At 40.1% G+C, this 21,911-nt stretch overlaps 1 protein-coding gene across 1 annotated transcript in view; it reads right to left on the bottom strand.

The window, feature by feature from the left end:
* The window catches only part of LOC148890489 (zinc finger E-box-binding homeobox protein zag-1), a 52,577-nt gene extending 36,450 nt beyond the window's left edge, over positions 1-16,127 (bottom strand). The window contains exon 1 of the mRNA XM_089010935.1: positions 16,055-16,127. Coding sequence (XP_088867061.1) covers positions 16,055-16,112 — 58 coding nt within the window. The 5' untranslated portion in view covers positions 16,113-16,127. The remainder of the gene's footprint in view (positions 1-16,054) is intronic.
* Positions 16,128-21,911: the final 5,784 nt, after the last annotated feature.

Raw genomic sequence — 21,911 nt, 5'->3', positions numbered from 1 at the left:
CAAAATTGCTTTGATCACAAGCCGCTGGGGACAATAGCATACTGGCCAGTGCTAGCACATTGTATCGCTATCTAGCTGCATAAGCAAATGTATTGTGTTTATCTAATAGCAGTTTTGTCAACCCACAATGGCTGACGGAGAAGAAATGGATTAGGTTGTGAATATACTGTTACAGCCATTTTCAAGGCGGACTTTTCAAGAAAAAAATGGACATCATTAAGAAAGGTCGGTCAGTTATTTCCTTGCTAATGGTACCCTCTAGTGGACTCGTGGTAAATCAAACCACACTTTTTTTCAGTCTGGATTGATTCAGATGTAGCACTACTGAAGGCCTAGCGATGAAATCCACAGCCCGCCACTGAAATAATATGACAGCAATAGAAGCCGGCGGGGGCCGTACAGATGGCAGGGATCAAGATGAATTTAAATGGATGACAAATGAAGGCGAGTCGAGCAAAAAAAAAAAAAAAGAACAAAGATGAAAAGCAGAAATGCCATAAAAGAAGAAAAGTGCATGGAGGGATTAGAGTGGGGGATGCCGAAGGGGAGCCTGGGTAGGGGACAAAAAAAAAAAAAATCAAAGTGGCACCGAAGCATCCATATCGCACCAGCACATTCACAACTCAACTAGTCATTAATGTGTAGCATTTTAAAAAAATTACGTTTCCTCCGTCTGATATGCTGCCCGCTGCTCTAATGATTCCAACACCCCCCCCTCCCCTTGTCCCCCAACTTCTCCGCCACCCTACTCCCCATCCCTCCAGCAAAGTTGGCCATGCACACCATATAATCACAACTATGCACTTTTCCCTGCCGAGGTACCAAAGTCAACCACAAAATGGAAAAAATGGATTTTTTTTACAAACCTCAAGATATATTATTGGGCTTCCTCGACCTTTCATTTTCATATATAGGTGCTTCATTTTTGAATGAAATGCCTCCCTCCGCTGTTATAGCTGTACAATTACCAAAGCAAACTTTCCAATGTGTAAGTCTGTTAAAAACAACAAAAAAGATGAGAATATCTCAGACGTTGAACACTGCAAAAACATACATGGTAGATTAAGTTAGGTTGTGTTTATATACGATGCCATATAACTGGCGACCAATCCTGGGTCTAGCCTCCTCCTCTTCTGGGATAGACAAATTATATCCCCATTTTTATTCTAGACTGCTCTCATGATGGGAAAAAAAATCTCACCACAATAAGACACCGGATGGAGCAAGGAGCCATTTGTAACAGCAGCTTTCATGACAGGGTTTTTTGAATCCTTATTTTGCTTTCTTTTCTAAATGCACATCAGGCCCCATAGCATTTTTAAAATGGTTTTCCATTAGTACTAAAATAAAATAAACTAGAGCATAGTTTAATATTTTATTCGCATAGGAAGGATACTTTCACACCAAAATCACATTTTGTTTATATTCATTTAATTCAAACTTGTATTCAACGCCAAAACAAATGTACCGTATTTTCCGGTGTATAAAGCGCAACGGAGTATAAGGCGTACCTCCAATGAATGGTGTATTTTCACATTTTTTGCATATATAAGGCGCACCGACCGGACTACAAGGCACACCTTCAGTGAATTATTTTTTTCTTCCAAATATAATACAGGTAACATCCGATTTACAACAGAGTTCCGTCAAAATGGTCGTAAGTTGAAATATATTCAAAATGTTGAAGCAAAGTTATGTCTATTTCCAATTTATTGCATCACAGAGTAACTGGCTAACTAATAGATTAGCTCGTTTTTTTGGGGAGGGGGGGATTCCTTTTCTCATTATGGGATTTGAGTTACAATGGAGCCACTGCCCCAGAGTAAAAAAAAGGACTACGACATCAAGCAATATTTGACAGTCAGCAAAAAGCTCAATTGTTTGAACATAATGCTAATCCTCAATAATATAACAATTCTATATAGAGATAGTGGCTGCCTTTACAGCAGGTCCTATACAAGTAACATCTGACTTATGAGCGAGTTCTGTTCCGACTAAAACGGTAATAAGTCAAAATGGTCGTAAATCGAAATCCATTCAAAATGTTGAATAGAGACTCAGAGGCTAAATGACTCGCAAACTCCCCCCTCTGGTGCCATCACGCGGTCGATTGCTGTGCGAGAGTGAGATGCTGGCTGCCTGGCCAAAATTCTCATACGCGTTGCTGGCCTGCTAGCGCGTTGCGGTGCCAGGCGTAGAATTAAAATTTTTAAAATAGAGTCTGGAGGTCGTGGTCGTAAGTACGGATGGTCGTAAATCGGATGTTGCCTGTATATAAATATACAAAAGTTTTCCAAATACATGTATAAGGCACATCACATTATAAGGTGCTACAGTAGAGGCTGGGGTTGCGCATCACTTCTTCTACAGGGGGAAATGGAGTCGTTGGCTGCTGTCAGTAGTTGTGAGACCTGTTGTGGCTCAAAATGACTTCACATAGCAGGCGCGTCTGCGTATAAGGCATAGGGTCATCTTTTGAAGAAAATCAAGGCTTTTTGGTGTGCCTTATACATCGGAAAATACGGTAGATCCACTCCTTTTGAGGAACAACAGAATGTAAATGTAATTACAGTGATGGCCATCATTGTTTACTGCGGAACCTCAGATAGCGGAAGGTTTAAGTATTGAAAAGGATGTGAAGACGGTGTATTTTATGCATTCCATTAAATGGATAATTGATCCCTCGGCAATGTTGTGTGTGAATATCTAGCCCATTGTGTCATGGTTCTGTAAACTTGTTCCAAATAGACCTTTTGATTTTAGCAAAACTTTGGTCTGCTTCAAAGTTCGAAGGTTCAAATTTTGAGTCTTTGCTAGGACCTTTCTGTGTGATATTTATTGTTCTTCCCTTGCTCCCATGGGTTTTTTTTAATCTTGTACATGCCAACAAATATATTCACTTTGAGCTCAATTAAGACTTGAAATTGTCCAATGATGTGAATGTGAGTATAAATAGCTTCATGATCCCTGTGACCAATCTTCGGTGAATACGGCTTCGTTGACCATAAATCACCTGGGAGGGACTCCAACTCACTTGGAACAAGCATTACTGTAAAAAATTCACCTTGACTTCGTATGAATGGTAATCTACAATCAGAATGCGCTTCACTTTTTGCAGCGCTTCACTTTTTGCAGCTTCAATATACAGTCTCATGTTTTTTTTTACACTATACACATTAATTTTAATTTAATTGATTTTTCGGTCTATCGATTAAAGGACAACGGACACCATTTTTTTGTTTCCTAACTGACATGAGAAAAACGTTTTATAGCATCTAAAATACCCAAAACACACAGGCTGATATTTTAGTCAAATGCAAAATACCAATAAAGATGACTTAAAGTGTCCCAAAACTACTTCAAAATGACCTCAGAAATTGCGAGTTTCAGAAGGTCGCACCCCCCCGAACAAGAAAACAAGACTTCCTGAATATTCAGCGCGAGTCTTAAACCGTAAAATATAGCTATATGCCGTGGAATCTTTGTAAAATACGCTCAGTAGAAGTCATTTGAAGCCATTTTACAAATTATGGACACAACTTGTCCGGAGGCATCGGTTGTCCTTTAAGCAAATATTCATCCATATCAAATGCTACATCGGAGCCCAAAGCCTGAGCCAAGAAGGGAGAAAAAAAAGACACGAACATGTCTATCGTGCCCGTTGCAAATTACAAATGGTTTAAATTACCCAACTGGATGTCAAATATGGTGAGCAAATTTAACCTAGCCAACCACCGCTAATGAAAAAAAATGCAACCCCATCACTGCTGATTAACGATACATATAGCAAAGGCAACAAAATAATAACCGGCGCTTATTCATACACGTTTGCCACAATTGATAAAGAGTGACTTAACGGAGTGACGAATGGTTTCATTAGTTAACAGCAGGGCGTTGTCTGCACTCCAACATCACTCAACAGGTCGGACCGCACCCCTCACGGTCACAGATATGATATAGTATTGTATGGTGTGACGATGAGGACTCCGGGTTGGCCTCACATTATTTTATTGGTATTATGCATAAAAATGCACTGGAAATTAAGAAAATATGATACCCTTTCATATTTTGCCAAACAAAACAAACACACACAGGTGGAAGAACATTCTGGGTGCATGTTTTTTTATTCGGACTGGAATGTGCTCACTCCCTTTCAGGTGCGTGCATGTGTGTGTTAGTGAATGTGTGTGTGGGATGGCAGGTCAAGCAGAGGTGGTACCAGGTGATTACAGGTACAGGGAGAGACCTGGCGAGAAAAAGGGAGGCTTTTACTTCTCGCCGATGAGGGAGTCGATCCCAGTTATTGGAAATATGCGGCAGTGTGTTCCGCAGATACGCGTGATGTTTTATTACAATACTTGTCAGTTTGCGGATCGTCATGGATCTGGCGATTGCTGAAGAAGGGATGTATTTTAGAGCATGAAGAGGCGCTTTCAGATATGATTGTGTTTTTTCAATCAATTAGAGTTGAACCATGGCACACATGCGGTGTATAAGGCGCACCCAAAAGCCATAATTTTCTTCAAAAGATAACCTTGCGTCTTATATGCAGGTGCGCCTGATATGTGAAGTCATATTGAGCCACAACAGGTCTTGCAACTACTGTCAGCAGCCTCGACTCCATTTATCCCCTTGTAGAGAACGTGCGTAACCCCATCGGTAGCGCCTTATAATATAGTGTGCCTTATATTTGGAAAACGTTTGTATATTTATATATTACTATTTGGAAAACCTTTTTCATTCACAGAAGGTGTGCCTTATATTCCAGTGCGCCTTATATATGGACAAAATTCAAAAATACACCATTCATTGGGGGTGCGCCTTATACTCCGGGGCACGTTATACACCGGAAAATACGGGGTGTGTGTGTCTGTATATGTATATATATATATATATATATATATATATATATATATATATATATATATATATATATACAGTAAAGTCTTGTTATATCGATATCGGATATATCGATAGTCCCGGTTATATCGATACTATTTCTATGCGCGCACGGAGAAAATTACATGAAAACAGGGTCGGATATATCGATGGTCCCGGTTATATCGATATTTTTTCGGACTCCCTTGAATATCGATATAACAAGACTTTACTGTATATATATAAGGTGTATAAGGTGCCCCGGAGTATAAGGCGGACCCCCAATGAATATATATATATATGTATATATATATATTGCACATCACTGTGCAATCAGAAAAAAATATAACTGTACACTACTGTTTGTTTTTCAATAACAAGTATTTTGTTTCTACTTCAGATTATAATTTTTAAAATACACTCACACAATTAAGGGGATTTTAGAGACAGTAACATAATCGTTCTGAAGTTTGGGTATTTTTTTAAAAAGGGTACATTTCTTAATCGAGCATGTAATTTCAATTTAGTGGGATTGCTAAAAATACCACAAAAAAAACATTCCAACCTCAAGTCCTTTTCTGTGTCCTACTCATCCAGAGTTGTAGTGCTGCACCCCCCCACCCATCTGGGTAATACATACTGGCACAGGCGGGGGTTTCAAAATTTAATTTGAGGCGTGATAAAACGGCACATATCTATAAATTGTGTGCACAATCGACCTAAGTGGAGACTTTGGAGCTCTTTCTTCTTTAGAACATGTGCAGCATATCAAACGCGCAATCTCGAGGATGTCTGCACAAAACAAGGGGGCAGAAAAGGGGGGGGGGGCTCTCAAAATAGAACTTAAGAGTGAGGAGCGTGCCAGCGCAATGACAAAGAAAGTGCTAATAATTCTAGAACAGGACAATGACGAGAATGAAAAGTGATGTGTTAGTCCTATCAAGACGGCTTTGATGTGAACATGGAAATTCGCAACATAGTTAAGGTTTGGCCTACGCACAACTCGTGAGCCATCTTAGCCTCATGTGTTTATCATGGCATGCTTTTTGTTTAGAGATGAATTTCACTGACCGGTTATCTCGGATTCAAAATTCCGCACTGATATTTGGATGTCATGTCCCATTTTTACTTCCCAAAAATGTCATGAGAGGCCAATTATGGGGAAAACTGCTTTCACATGCACTAATCCTGCACTGGCACCGTAAATCTTTCCGAATAACTCCTCCTTGGAACCGGACGGACATTGTGGCAGCCATGCAGCAGGAATGCACAGGAAGACATGGGACTGATGAGACATAATTGAATAAACATGTGAAAAAAAAGCAGAGGGACTCAATCAAGGGATTCCCCCGTCCGCATAGCTCAGATCTGGGATCAAAACGCTATTCCGGGGGCCAGAGTGGCGCGACACTTGAGACGGCGCGAAACGACAAATGAGGAATCACGAAGATTAACGCTCAGCTGAGCTCGCAGTAATATGATTTTAGACGCTAAAAACCCGATCTGGCTGGTCTGTCTCGTTTGGGACTTGCTAGCGGCGGCATCAGCTGCGTTACGAGCATGACAGCAGTGCAGCGTGACACAGTGGAACCTGCCAAAGAAGAAGAACGTGATAGATAACGGCGGACTTCTACGTTTGTGGCCATTTGTTAAATGAATAACATGTGCTATGTTTGGACGCCAACAAGCCAATCATGAATCCAGATTGCATCGAGAGATTGCCACAGAATTGGTGAGCTGAAAACGTGTTCGCTGGATCAGGGACATGATGGCGAAATGTGCACGTCTGCTACAAGCTAAATGTTGAAAGCAAACACGAAGCTGTAGCATCCGTTGACGAAAGAGATTGTCTCACATCTCCTGTCCAATGTAAATCCGCTTCAATTCCAAGATGCGACAGTTCCACATATGCATTGGCGCAGAATATCCAACTCGACATTCCTCCCAATCAGAAACGGTGCTGGCATATCCATATTGCCGAAAAGGCGCAACTGATGAATATCGGGGCCAAGAATGCTGAAAAAAAATCCATATCCATTCCCCATAACGCACAACAACACAAAGTGACAAAAGAAAACATAAAAACAACAAAAAAAAGCAAGGCTCGTACGAGCACTTGTTGACGGCTGCCAACTTGGACGCCATCTTGGACTTCTCTTCTATTCTACCATGAATCTATGCTAATGCAGCAATAAAGTCAAAATTCAGGTCAATCTCGGCATCAAAGACACTTTCAGGCCACGAAGGAGAACCAATCAAATGAAAAAGCATCAGTAAGTTTGACCGCATGCAACGCCGCACGCTCACTTGCTCATTCGCATTCATATTATCAAAACAGCACGTCAAGTGCATCGTAAATCAAGGACCCGCTGTGTGGTAGTTCTCTAAACGTGGTATTAAATGGGCCCCATGTGACCATATAAACACAAAAAATACAAAAAGTGGTCATAAAGTTGTGTTTGTCTTAAACAAAGAATATTATTTTGTCTTTTGACCATGTCTTAACGCTTTTCATGTTTTCAGGGCTTTCTATGACACTCAGGGAATCCAACGCTCTAATTATGAGTCTTGATATCGCTTTCAAATATTTTTTGAAATTAGTTCTCTTCTCATCTTCTCATTGACCCGTAGATTTATCGAGTAAAATTGAATTGAATAGTCACGCCTGGAATCGACAGAAAAAAAGTTTTTTTCTGTGGAGAATAATCCTGAAAATTAATCTTCCTCAAGCATAAAATTATTAATAATAAAAAAGAGCAGTTGTTAAGCACTTGCTTTTGTTGTTGTATTTTTGTTATTTTACGTTGTATCTTTGTCCCAGCTGCGACTGTGGTGAAAAACGCTCCATAAATAAAATTATAATCTATTGTGATAATAAAGTCAGAACTATTTTTAAGAAATCACTATATCTACAAAACCAAAACACTGCGGAACACTGTGGTCCTAAAGTAATCAACAGCAGCATTCTCTTTGTCCCTCTAGGGCAGCTATATTTAATAATCACACGACTTTCATTTCATGACTTATAAAGTGTAAAACATTTCATCAAACAATGGTCTTGAGTCAGAACAAGCAAAGAGTTGTTCAAGCGTAAATTAGCCACTCGGCCTTGTTATTTGAAATATACTTGTATGGGGACATCCCTTAGAGCAGGGGACCTATCAAAGCAGAGGTCTGGCACCGCCACCTCTGGACATTAGGGATATATATGTACTATATACTGTATATATATTGGATATTGGATATTGGATATTGGATATGCCTTTATTAGTCTCACAGTGGAGAAATTACACAGGTAACATCCGATTTACAACCGAGTTCCGTTCCGACCAAACGATCGTGAGTCAAAAATGGTCGTAAGTCGAAATACATTCAAAATGTTGAATAGAGACTCGGAGGCTAAATGACTCACAAAAGCCCCCTCTGGTGCCATCACACGGTCGATTGCTGTGCGAGAGTAAGATGCTGACTGGCTGGCCAAAATTGTCCTACGCTCGCGTGTTGCTGTGCGCGTGTATATATATACAGTAAAGTCTCGTTATATCGATATTCAAGGGAGTCCGAAAAAATATCGATATAACCGGGACTATCGATATATCCGACCCTGTTTGCATGTAATTTTCTCCGTGCGTGCATAGAAATACTATCGATATAACCGGGACTATCGATATATCCGATATCGATATACGAGACTTTACTGTATATATATATATATATATATGAGTCAGAATGTAAAGTTAGCTGTTGTTAGCGCAGTTTAGCGGCTGCCTCTTAATTGGCTAAGTCAGCATGTAGAAATTAACCAATTTGTATTTAACCACAGCCTCTCCTGTAGCGCCTTATAATGTGTGCCTAATATATAGAAACATTTTATATATTTATATATTTGGAAAACTGTTTTCATTCATTGAAGGTGCACATTATACTCTGGTGCGTCTTATATAAGGAAAAAGTTTGAAAACACACGATTCATTGGGGGTTGCGCTTTATACTCCGGTGCACCTTACACACCGGAGAATACGGTACGTGAGTTAACTCTGAGAGCTGTCCTTGGGTGGAAATAGCAATGCTCTATATAGTGTCTGAAACTAATGACAAAAAGTTTGCGGACACCCGGGCAGACAACTCTGAAAACTTGCCTGCCCGGCCAGAAAGTTGTCTGTCCCATTTTTCACAACTTGAAACACTATAAGACTACCACAAATGCTCCCTTGCTTAATTTATGGTAAATATCCCTTGTTGAAGATTTTGCTCCAGTTGACATTTTTCGTCATGGTGCACAATGCAATGTTTGCGTTGCGTTGTCTGCTAAAAGCAACGTGGTGTTTCACGAAGCACGAAACAAGGTTCTGATTTGCTGCCGGTGCCAAGTATGCAAAATTGTCATTTGCATACCGGCAGCCAATCAGAAGCCTGTTTCATGCTTCGGACTACACCATGACTGAAAATTGTACTTGAGAGTTTTGAAAGCCGCTGAGAAAGAGGAGTCCATGTGGCTTGTAGAGGTTTGCTTTTAGCGTTTGCTTTATTGAATAAAACAAAGGTTTGATTTGAAAAAAAAAAAAATTTTTTTTTCTTCTTGAAGAAGTTTTAAAGTTGTATGCCCAATGTACAAGTTGTACGCCCCGGGCCACCGGGCCGACGCTATTTCAAACACTACTGTATGCCAATTTTTGTCATCCAGATAGCAGTATTTACTCTTTGAATCCCCACGATACAATGTACAGATAGCTGTAGTAATTATTATAAATAAAATGACATTAACTCATTCACTTCCAGTCATGTACAAAAATGTGTCCACTCCAGTGCCAAGGTTTTTGTCATCGTCACTCAAATTCCAGGACCCACAGAATATTGAGTTTTAGGGCGACATAAACATTCAATGCAGCGTAAGAAAGCTTAGACTCTCTTCTTGGATTAGATTAAAAGAGATTTAATTCCTAAATTATATGGCTCTGGAGCTTGAAATGAGGGCGACTGTCCAAAGTACAATGCAACACATATTAGTTTGTATATGGCTTTCACAACAGCTGAAGCTGGAACAAAGCGCTAACATGGAAAAAGGGAAATGCTGCCATCTCGTGGAAGGGAAAAACATTGCCAGAGGTCTGACCAGCGCTTTATCAGTACCCAAGCGTGAAAAACAAAACCCGAACAAATTTGCGAATGGCGCTCTACGTCATATTTTCAATTCCCGAATTGTGAAAAAATTGTGAAAATTGTGAATGGTAGTGAATGAATTGTTAAAAAATCGGAACAACTACTTTCCGTTCTGAAGCAGATTCGCCGATTTGTCAATTTGTTGCAGCATCGAGGCAACTAGAGCCAAGGAGAACTTACTCACTGTCAGATTGTGTTCTTCCGTATCACTGGCTGGTATCGACAGCTTCTATGAGAACCTGATATTTTAAAATACAGGTATGTGTGGCTTCAGCCCATTATTGAAATTATTACTCGGCCATCCGTATCTGAAAACTAAGCAATTGTGAATCCAAAATTCATGTTGCTTATCCAAATGCAAAAACGTATAGGAACTCTCCTGCTTGGTGGGAAACTTGCTCTTTCGTGCCGTCTTCTCACGCCCAGTAAATGCTTTTGCCGTCTCCAACTCTGTCAACCACATCAACTCCCCACCTCTGTCATCATCCTCATCCTTGGTTCCCCCCTCGGTGCCCCTCACCCGCCTCTTTTTGACGCCCCTCCAAAAAACGTCTCCCGCTAATAAACCGTGGTGCCAGTGCTCTTCACTGCCGTCTCGCTCATCCCGAAATGCTGATGTAAGTGACCCGGCCCACTGGGCTATTACAGTACAAGCGTGTCCATCTTTCGTGTTCCAAACTTTACCCTCCACCTCCCCACGTTCTTTTTTCTTTTCTTATTTTTTTGCGGCCAGGGTCCTTTGTGTGTACAGTGCGCAATGCTCACTGTGGCAGCAATCTGCCAAAAAAAGCCACACAAACACACACACACACCGTCGCAAGACACACAGCTGGGCCCCAGCTGCACACAAAGACTGGGGTTTGGAAATCAATGAAGGAGTAAGAAGAAAAAGGGGAAAGGAGTTTAAATAAATTGGCACTTGAAAAAAGAAGAAAAAGAAGGGGGGAATGAGGCAGCTGAGGAGAGGACAAAGAAAGCCCTCCTTAAAAAAATAAAATAAAATAAGACTCGGCAAAACAGCAAGCTTTCTTTCTTTCGACGGATAACATAAAGGAGCTAAATGTGCAACGCAAGCCTTCATTTGCTTCAAAGGCTTCGATGAGTCGACAGCAAAAAAGATGCGCGCGCGCTCTTTGGCGGCTCAGAGTAGGCGGCACATCAGATGCGTTGCACTGAAAACTTTGAAGCAACAGGAGGGTCGCGTCAAAAGCAAGCGGCAAGGCTGTCAAAGGCTCAGGCTCAAAGTCCAAATCTCTGCACTTGTGTAATTGTTGTCATTAAAATCAATCAATAATTAAATAAATGAATAGAAACATACATACATAAATACATACATGAATTAAACATTTAAAAAATACAAAATTAAACAATTAAAAAAAGAATAATTGAAAAATTGAAAATTTTGAACATTTGAAATTTTGAAGATTTGAAGATTTGAAGATTTGAAATTTTGAAATTTTGAAGATTTGAAATTTTGAAATTTTGAAATTTTGAAATTTGAAAAATTAGAAAAATTGAAAATTAAAGCTAAATAATAAATACATGGATATATAGATACATATATAAATAATTAGATAAATAGATAAAAATAAACAATGAATGAATAAAAAAAGAGATTGAAAGAAAGAAGTAAAGATAGATCCCTCAATATATATATATAATTAAATATATGAATAGATAAATAATAAATAAATGACTAACCAACGAAATAAATCAATAAATCAATAATTTGATGAGAGTATTGTTGGACAAACTAAGTGGGATTTTCTATTCAAAACACAAGTTGTAATCTTTTCAAAATAGTTATAAAAAAGAAAAAAAGAATCTGTCTCATGGGAAGGAAACATTTTTTTGGGTGGAATAAAAAAATCAAAATTTTAAGAGTGCGTTATTGAAAAACGTCACAATAATAATAATAATAATAATAATAATAATAATAATTAAAAATAATAATAATCATCATCATCATCATCATAATCATAATCATAATAATAATACATTTCATTTAGAAGCACATTTCAAAACTCTCAAGGGCACTTTACAGTCAGTAATTATTTTTGGTATGCGGGTGAGCAGCGGCAGCCATTCGCGCCAGCGTTCGCTCGACCCGGAAGTAACACAGCAGCTTATGATAGTGATGTGAAAGAACACATCACAACGTCATGACGCATGACAACAAATCATTGTTTGTCATTTGATGTTTTGTTTCGTGAAAATATAACTTTGAAAAACATTCATTTGTGGGAATTTAGCAAATCTCTTTATCTCATTAAAAAATAGACTGTGTTGTTCTTCAATGTTCGCAACAATATATATGCTAATCGTTTTTGCTCCAAAGCATCTCTGATTGCTTCCCCAAAAAATGCCAGTGTTGTCATTAAACAAAAGGAAAGCATGATAAATTAGTGGCAACATGTACGGACATCAAACAGACAATCAGATGACCATCTCATGCTACTCCGAACCGTTACACTAGCGCTAAGTGCTAAAAACTGAAGTAAATCACGTGGGTTTATCATTGTAACAGCAGTGAATCTGCTATCCTTCTTGAGAGCTGTTGTAGGTTGAAAATGATCCAAAAGATGCTGTTTTACTTGAATTTAGGATTGGTTATATTTAAAGTTCTCAACATGTTCAACTGTAAGACACTGCGTCCACAATCTACAACGGAGGTGAATTCTAACAGAGAATCACTAACACTGTCGTAAAGGAATAATTACCGTTTTATTGTGTGAGAGCCACTTGGAGGTCAAAAATATAAAATACGATTGGCGGAAAGTCATCGGGGCCATGGCCATCCATTATTCTTATGCAGGCGAGAAAATGAGTTAATCGCGCACCTTTTATGAACACGGGCGAGACCGCCATGAATGGAGAATTCCTTGTTTTCTAAAGTCCATTTTGCGCATGTAAATCCAAAATTTTCACTCTTCACTCAACTTATTTGAGTTTTTTTCGCCACTGAATTTTTTGCAATTTCTCTTTTTGTTATTTGTTTGACGCCTTGCGTTGACGCAAGGATTCCGCCTGACAGCGAGGATAAATGTACCGAGTCATGATTAGTCATGGTCCTCTCTGGCTTATGTAAAAATCCATTCCGCCGTTGTACAACGGCAAACACGTTGTAAACTGAAGACGACATCAATATTAACTACAGTGACTATTCAGTGAACTGGTTATAAAGTACCGTATTTGTATAAGGCGCACCGGAGTATAAGGCGCACACACCCAATGAATGGTGTATTTTCAAACTTTTTCCATATAAAGGCGCACCTTCAATGAAAGAAAAAGGTTTTCCAAATATAATACAGTAAAGTCTTGTTATATCGATATCGGTTATATCGATAGTACTGCTTATTACGATACTATTTCTATGAAGGCACGGAGAAAATTTACATGCCGCAGGATCGGATATATCGATGGTCCGGTTATATCGATATTTTTTCCGACTCCCGAGAATATCGATATAACAAGACTTTACTGTATATATAAAAGTTTTCAAAACATAGGACACACTGCATTATAAGGTGCTACAGTAGTGACTGGGGTTATGCACTACTCCTTCAACAAGGGGAAATGGAGTCGTCGGCTGCTGACAGTCGTTGCGAGACCTGTTGTAGCTCAATATCACTTAACATAAAAGGTGCAGTGGCGTATAGGGCCCAGGGTCATCTTGTGAAGAAAATCAAGGCTTTGGGGTGCGCCTTATATACCGGAAAAGATGGTACTAATAGAATACATGATACAAGAAGAAACACTTCGTGGTCTCCTACAGACAATTTTTGACTATTTTTTTTAATATTATTGGCCTACAAGAGGTTTTCGTTAAAGATATTTACTGTAAATGTATATGCTGTGTTCGAATAAGGCCCTACTGATCAACCATGGCAGGTTCTGTACTAATTTTAGTTACGCTGTCACTGTGGTCAACCAAGATTTTCTTTTAGATATCGAAACGTATTAAGACATTTCCCCAAAGCCATGTCACTGTCATATTTGATGGTTAAATTGACATCTGGCAGCGCTAGCCCCAAAATGAATGGATATCATCAGGAATCATGGACAAAATTTGTGCTACATACAAAATAGTTGAAAAATTGTCAATTCAGACCACACCGCCGGCGCCAAAACACAAAAAGCACACTTATTTCCTCAGGTTGCTTGATATTGCTCAGCAGTGACAGCGTTACTTGAGATACAGACACAGATGGACAATTGATAGGCGCCTCGAAAAAAGTCCAAATCTTGCTTCACATCAAATTTTCTTTCCTCTTCTGGTTTGGAAAGGCTCCCCCGCACATCTGCCAGATCCGTTTGGTTTTATCAAGGATCTATAACGCTCATCCCGCAGCCAAGCGCATTCCTAACGCTACGCTTATTTGCACGCTGGCGTCACACTAACGTCGCCTACAGTTGGCAGCGAAGGCAATTACAGACCGCGAGGAATACATATAAAACAGGACCCGATCAAACTTTGAAGACACCCTATGAAGTATAAGAGTTCTTTCATGTCAGTTTGTCCATTTTTGTATCTGATGACAGATTCAAAGTGTCTATGATGTTGTTGATCTGCGAAATTTCCTGCGGTCGGGCGACAAACTGTTACGTGAGGGTCAAAGGTGGCAGCCTCAGTGTGGTTGTGTATGTGTGTGTGTGTGTCAATGCTAACATTCAGGTCGACACTCAATGATATGAGGGGACGCTTAAATAAACTACAGGGTAGAAGTAAACAGTTGGCAGTTATGTGTCGCAACGGGGGACAAACAATCACCATCAATTCTCATTTAGTTAGAACTAAAGCGCATTACCGCAGATATTGTAGCTTAAATTCATGATTTTAGTTGCTTTTGGGGCATGAATGGAAGTCATCGAAGAAGCATTTGGCAAACAGAACAAAGGATACTAAGTCTGTAAGTGCCATTTCTATTGCATGAAGACCTCCAGGGCCATACATAATGTTACTTTATGGGACCCTGATTACAGGCAGTGGAACTAAGTGTCCATCAACTGCTTTATGGTGAAAATATGAAAACAGTTTAACAGCAAGGCACATTGTTAGATGTCCCCTCTCCCGTCACACTTATTTTAGAATGCAATTCGAAACGCGATTCATATTTTTGTTTCACTGCGCGTGACCCCTATAATGGATTTAACCATCAAAAGTGTGATGTGCAAACAGCCTCCACATGACTCCGATATTATAAATCGTGTGTGTGTATGTGTGTGCGCACATGTGTGTGTTTGTCCTTTTTCCGAGTTAGCTTTTTAGTTAATTCTGAAATAGTGCTAAAGCAGCTCCTGTATTTTGTTTTTGTACTTCTTTTTTTCCTTTCCTCTTCCTTTCAACACTTTGCTGCAGTGAAACGTAAATTTCTCCACTGCGAGACGAATAAAGGTACATCCAATCCAAAGTCATGTATACTATGCTCTGTTTTGTGTGTGTGTGTGTGCGTGTGCGTGTGTGTGTGTGCGTGTGCGTGTGCGTGTGTGTGCGCGTGTGTGTGTGTGTGTGTGTGTGTGTGTGTGTGTGTGTGTGTGTGTGTGTGTGTGTGTGTGTGTGTGTGTGTGTGCGCGTTTGTCTCACGCCCAACTATATAAAACAATATCTATTGTATATACGGTATATATATATCATATTCAAGCCCGACTATTACATGGATTTTAAATAATGGTACAATTTTGACCAAATACTCCATAGTAGTTGATATTTTACATGGGGGGTGGGGTGGGATGACAGATACGTTGGCACCTGACGTTATTTATTCGAAAACCGTTCATATTAGCTATGAGCTCATCAAACTGACTTGTGTCACTTCCTAGCATCTTCAAACAAGGTGCGCGCGCAGCCACTGTAAAGCTTTTCAACTTTTAAAACAATAAAAGTCCAGGAACGCATGAGCGAAAGTTTGAAAGCCATGACGTTGACAAAATATTCGTAAATCTCCTTTCTCTCCTCACTCTCCTTTCATCCACATCAAAGTATAGCCATCAACTTTCCTCCAGGTCAGCCGCTTACCTTGACTTCTCCTCGGGTTGGCTTGTTTCCTCCTCTTGCCCCGACTTTCCTCCGTCATGCTCGCGGTCCGAGTGCGGGAGGGGGGATAAAGAGGGGAGGGGGGAGTCCCGTGGAAAGTGGCGGCGTGAGTGCGGTGCTCTCCGTCCGGCGTGGCAGCCTCGGGATACAAGAGGGAAGAGTCGATGGAGAGTGGGGGAGAGGGAGAGACAGAGAGAGAGAGAGAGAGAGAGAGAGAGAGAGAGAGAGAGAGAGAGAGAGAGAGAGAGAGAGAGAGAGAGAGAGAGAGAGAGAGAGAGAGAGAGAGAGAGAGAGAGAGAGAGAGAGAGAGAGAGAGAGAGAGAGAGAGATGAAGGCGCGGGGGCAATCGGATTCACGCCCAACGGGACACCCAGAGCTCGTGATGGGACCCCACTATTGTGTAGTGGTGGGGGTGACGTCACCAGCACAGGTTGACATGAAGAATGGCAAACAATCGATCGATAATACCGTTTCTTTTTTTGTCCCGTTTATAACAAATGGTAATATGAATCTAAAATGGCACTATATATATATATATATCCTCCGTATATATATATATATATATATATAAAACGGAGTTGTGCACAAGATTATTAAATTGTGAAGGAAGTGACGCAACGGCGCACAGTGTGGCACCAGGTCCCGCCCATAGTTTCCAGAACAATCTGGACGAGATTTATGTTAATCACAAGACGAAACCCATCCCTTCTGCCATACTGTGTTGAAGAAATAAAAGAAATAAAAAAACACATTCACCCGTCTGGTCTGATTAAGACGGCAGCATCGTGGAGATGAAGACAGTCACTGTGACACCCAAACACCTTATCTTACGAACTTTTCGTCTTACGAACATCAACTTTTGGAAAATGAAACCTTGAAATACGCAATACTCGCGATACACACCCACCACGGCTGGCGGAGTGCCCTTCGGATCTTCGGCGGAAGCACACGAACGAACATCGCTCCAGCCGGCGCTACTTTACACGCCCCCTCGCTCTGAATTCACACGTCGATCGCCTCCGAGGAGCTTTTTGCAGATAATTTTACTATTATGGGACCGAAAAAAAACCCCACCACAGGCTCCTGTTCAGCCGGAGAAGAGACAAAAAATAAAATCACGGTCGAGGAGAAGGAGATCATTGAGAAACACGAACGAGGTGTGCGTTTGTTGCATCACATGTGCACACCGCGGATGTCATCTGAATCTCAGCCTGACACTTCTCTCGCGCTGTGTGTCACTTCCCTGAGAGTAACATTCTTCATTTCCACCATTGCCACCATCCTTCGCCAAAAAGCTTTACAGTGTAAAGCTTCAGCGACTCGTTGAAATGAAATAAAATTGAAGGGTCGCGAGCGGCGGCGGCGGCGCCGCCCCAGCTGTCAACTCGCACGTGACAATTTCGGCGTCATTAGTCACGTGAAAGCATCGACTAAATAATGGCTTTGTGTAAAGTTTACACAACACTGTAAAGCTTTTAAACAAGCCATTAAATACATTTTAATTAATGCCTTAAAAAAATCTTCCAATTAAGATTTGTATCTTTAAAAAGTTCACACTTTCTCCAACATACCTCAAATGTATTTTAATATGAAATTATATATTTCCTGATTTTTTTTTTTTTTTTTGTAAAACTCAACTTCTGATTTAAATAAATGAGACATGTTGTCCTCCAAAATACCACTTATTTGCGAATAAAAATCCACCAGGTATAGTAAACGTTTTTCACTTCTTTTGCCAAACATTTGAATACTTTTGTGTCACAAAGTTCGACGATATATTGAACCAAAATAAATATCCTTGCTGATCATCACCGCCCCCTTCCCACCAGTCAGTTTTTATTCTGTCCTTAACAATACATATTTAAGACATTCGCCCTCAAAGCACAAGTTACCCCGTCGAGGTGGCAGAACTCCACTTCTCACGCAGCGGTCGTGTCACCACATGATCAGTTCCGCATACTTGTTCAAATTAGAATTTATTGCGACACTTTTCGATGATGACACTCATATTTTCTTCATTATCTTCAGTTAGTCGATCGATACGCAGGCGCACACATAGGAGGTAAAATTTCGTATTGTTAACACGAAACATAAGCAGGACTTATCACACTCTGTTTTATACAGTCTTTCAAGCTAAAATCGCAACTTTTTATACCAAATAAAAAGAGATCACCACCCGCGTAAATGACGGGGATAGTCCCCGCCCCCAACACACTCCCACTCACTAAATTCAACCAACCCACGCAAACCACCTCCACCTCCCCATCACCTCCCGTCGGTGTGTTTTATGGCTTTGCAACACCTGCACGACTTCCCTGCAAAAGAATCCTGAAGAGGACCCCGTCGTGCGCCCTATTGACGCGCGGATAACTGGAGGAAGTGGTGCGTTTGAGGGTCCATTGTGTTGCAACCTGCACCGTAATCTGTTTTGCAAATTAAAACAAACCCATTAGAAGTAAATACGTAGATATATACTATATATATCTGCTCAGAATTCCTCATATTACAGTCGAACTGAGAAAGCGAGAAAGGGGCTAATTTGTTTATCGTTATTTAAATCATTTTTTACCAGAATAAATGTCAAACAACACACCAGTGTTAATTTCAAGCCGTTTGTTTCCTAATAGCCCGTGAGTAGGAAAAAGCATCCTGGTGGCAGAGAGGATTGTGGGGGCGCAAAAAAATGGCTTTGCTTGAAGAAAGAGGGACAGAAGGGTCACCGTGAGCCTTTTGTTGATGGGACGGAATCATGGAAGGGAGGAGGAGAGACTGGGCAGAGGAGGGAGGGCAGGCAATAAACGTTGCTACAGATGAGGGTCACAAAGGTGCAGAGGTGCTTCAGAGGTCCTGGGAGTCTGTCATACGTGTCCCCCCCTCCCACCCCCGTGTGTGATTTTTGCCAAAATAGCGGTAATGACACTTATTGATTGACTTGCTGAATTTGCAAAACTTTTTGTGTGTGCTTGGGGCCACCTGTTTGATTCATTCGAATCCAAGGTGTATTGAGGGCCTGATACAATCACTGACTAGCTTCTCGCCACCTCTAAAGTGATCGTAATAATTGAGTTCCAAGTTTTGGCATAGTCTTTGAGTCACAAATTGAAGAAATTAGCTGAAAAAGTCATTCAAAAACAAGATGCACAAGTCAGCCTGACTTATTTAGCTTAATGCTAACAAACGATATATAAAGTGGAATTGAAGGCTAATGAAGAGCATCAAAACTTTCAATAATGGATAGTGGTGGGGCAATACACGTAGACAAACAATATAACAGGCAATATACTTAAAACAGGCATATGTTCTGTAATCTTTGTAAAAAAAATACTGTATACTGAGCCAGTTTGTTACATAAAGTGTCTCTGCTTTCATATGTGGCTAAAACATGCATGCCAAAAATAGCAGCACAATTTAACTCATTCACTGCCATTGACAAATTCAGTTTGATTGACACATTTGATGTGAGAGGGCCTGCAGAACATATTGTGAAGGCGTCCCCCTGTTACAAATGATGGCTGAAATGTGAGAGGTTAAATGATTAAATATGAAAATACACATCTGGAAGCAGCGCAACAGGGGAAAAGCAATGAAAGGAATTTGAAAGATAATTCTGATATATGTAATAAGAATTCATGGACCAAATTAATATCAGCCTGTAATTTTGTATTTTTATGCCAGCAGAGAAAGCTTTGCAAGCTTTGACGGTCCCCCAACGGGTGTATTGTGATGATATCTGTTGACAGGTTGTTGCGCTGTGTTCACTTGCTTGTTTAAAGTCTTCTAAAACAGCAACTAGCAATGCTAACTAGCTTATCCATGTGTGTTGGCATTTAGCCAATATGGCCATTCACACGCCAACGTTGTTTTGGTTGATTTACACAAACAACAGTCATTAATTTTCAAAGTAAACTACAACACGGAGAAGAATTAAACATCTTGAAGTCTTTTTTCGGAATAATTATTCATTTTATCTTCATAGATCAAACATCTATTTCACAACAAATCATTGAATCCACTTTATGGTCCTGAAGTCATCCCTGAGCCAAACTTTGGCTCAGGAATGACTTCAAACAAATGATCTGCAGTTTTACGGGCACAAAAGCGACGCTATATATATATATTCCATTTGAGCACACACACGTTATTGGTTAAATCTCAGCTCTGGTTCCAATGTTGTGCTGTGTTACGACAAAAATGCAAAAATGTTGCCGTTTTGTCTCTCTCTCTCCGATTGCCCCCGCGCCTTCTCTCTCTCTCTCTCTCTCTCTCTCTCTCTCTCTCTCTCTCTCTCTCTCTCTCTCTCTCTCTCTCTCTCTCTCTCTCTCTCTCTCTCTCTAACACACGCACAAATGCACGCAAGGAGGAGCATGGAAGGAAGCAGTCCCACTGGGGTTTTGTCCCGTCCTGTGGTCATGGGTTCAAAGCTTTCCAGCCCAGGGAGGAGAGCCTTTAAACAGCATATTAAGCAGGAGTTAATTATATGCCAAAGCTAAGTGACAAAGGGAAAGAAAAGCCTCCCTGTTGAATGGCGAGACAAGAAAAGGGAAAAGTCATTATGCTTGCCCACTTCTTTGCATTTGAAAAAAAACCTTCTGTCTTATTTTGGGCTATTTCCATTAGTAACTCAGACGAAATTGAGGATTGACAAGTTTTTAATCAACGCCAACTTGGCTTTTTGTGCAACGGCATGTAAGATTATCTCATTTGGGCGCAGAGTAAACTGTTGTCTTTTCCCATCTGGGGAAAACTGGGCTGTGTGTGTAAAATGTGTCTTCATGTGTCCAATCAGCTTTTTCCTCTCAAGTTCACTGATTTGCAACTGTTGCACATCTCAAACGTGAACCCCCACAAACTCCCCTTAGTCCTCGTGTTTGCTTTGGAGCAAATGAGTCAACATTGGTGAGAACTGCCAGGCCTTGGTGGCGAGACAAAGGAAAGCGTGCCATGCCACAACTCCACAATGCCTATAATAATTTAAAAAAAAAAACAATTTTATGGTTAGTATACTATGTACGAATAGCACATGACAACCCAGCAGATTTGCTTTTTTCTTGTTTTTTTTTTATATTTGAAGTCTTTTGAGCGCATCAAATTAATAATTAACCCATTAAAGTTCAAAATGTTTGGGGGTGGGTAACAGGTTGTTAATCAGGAAAAATAACAATGTATTGCAGCATATACAATGATAATATTACTTAAAACAACAATATAAAGAAATAAAATGTTAGTTGTACAGTTAAAGTCATTATTATTATTATTATTATTATTATTATTATTATTATTATTATTATTATTATTATTATTATTATTATTATCCTTAATTGTGGCTGTAATTCCACAGTTGGTCCCTTGATGGTGATACATGCTTGTCATTGTTTGAATTTGGATTGGATTAGCCTTTATTAGTCTCGCAGTGGAAACATTTACATTTCACAGCAGCAAAGTGATGAAAGGAAGAGGAAAGGAAAGGAAGAAGTCGAAAAACAAAATACAGGAGCTGCTGTAAAGGCAGCTGTCCAAAATACATGTACAATGCAATACATACATATTGGTTTATATAGCACTTTAACAATAGCTGAAACCCGGAACAAAGCACTAATATGGAAAAAAGGGAATTGCTGCCCCATTGTGGAAGGGAAAACATTACCAGAGGTCTCACAAGCGCTTTATCTGCACCCAAACAAGAAAAAACTAAACCCAAACAAATTCGGGAATGGCGCTCTGTGTCATATTTTCAATTCCCCAATAAATTTGTGAATGGCAGTGAATGAGTTAATCGCATTTCCATTCATTTAAAACATTTCCTCCATTTGTGCTAATTTGAAGCTACAAACAGGCTCCC

This window comes from Hippocampus bargibanti, linkage group LG12 (assembly GCF_051943395.1).
Source record: "Hippocampus bargibanti isolate YZ-2025 linkage group LG12, ASM5194339v1, whole genome shotgun sequence".
NCBI classification, from domain to species: Eukaryota; Metazoa; Chordata; class Actinopteri; order Syngnathiformes; family Syngnathidae; genus Hippocampus; species Hippocampus bargibanti.
Note: the sequence above shows the minus strand (reverse complement) of the source record. Positions and strands in the feature narration are given on the sequence as shown.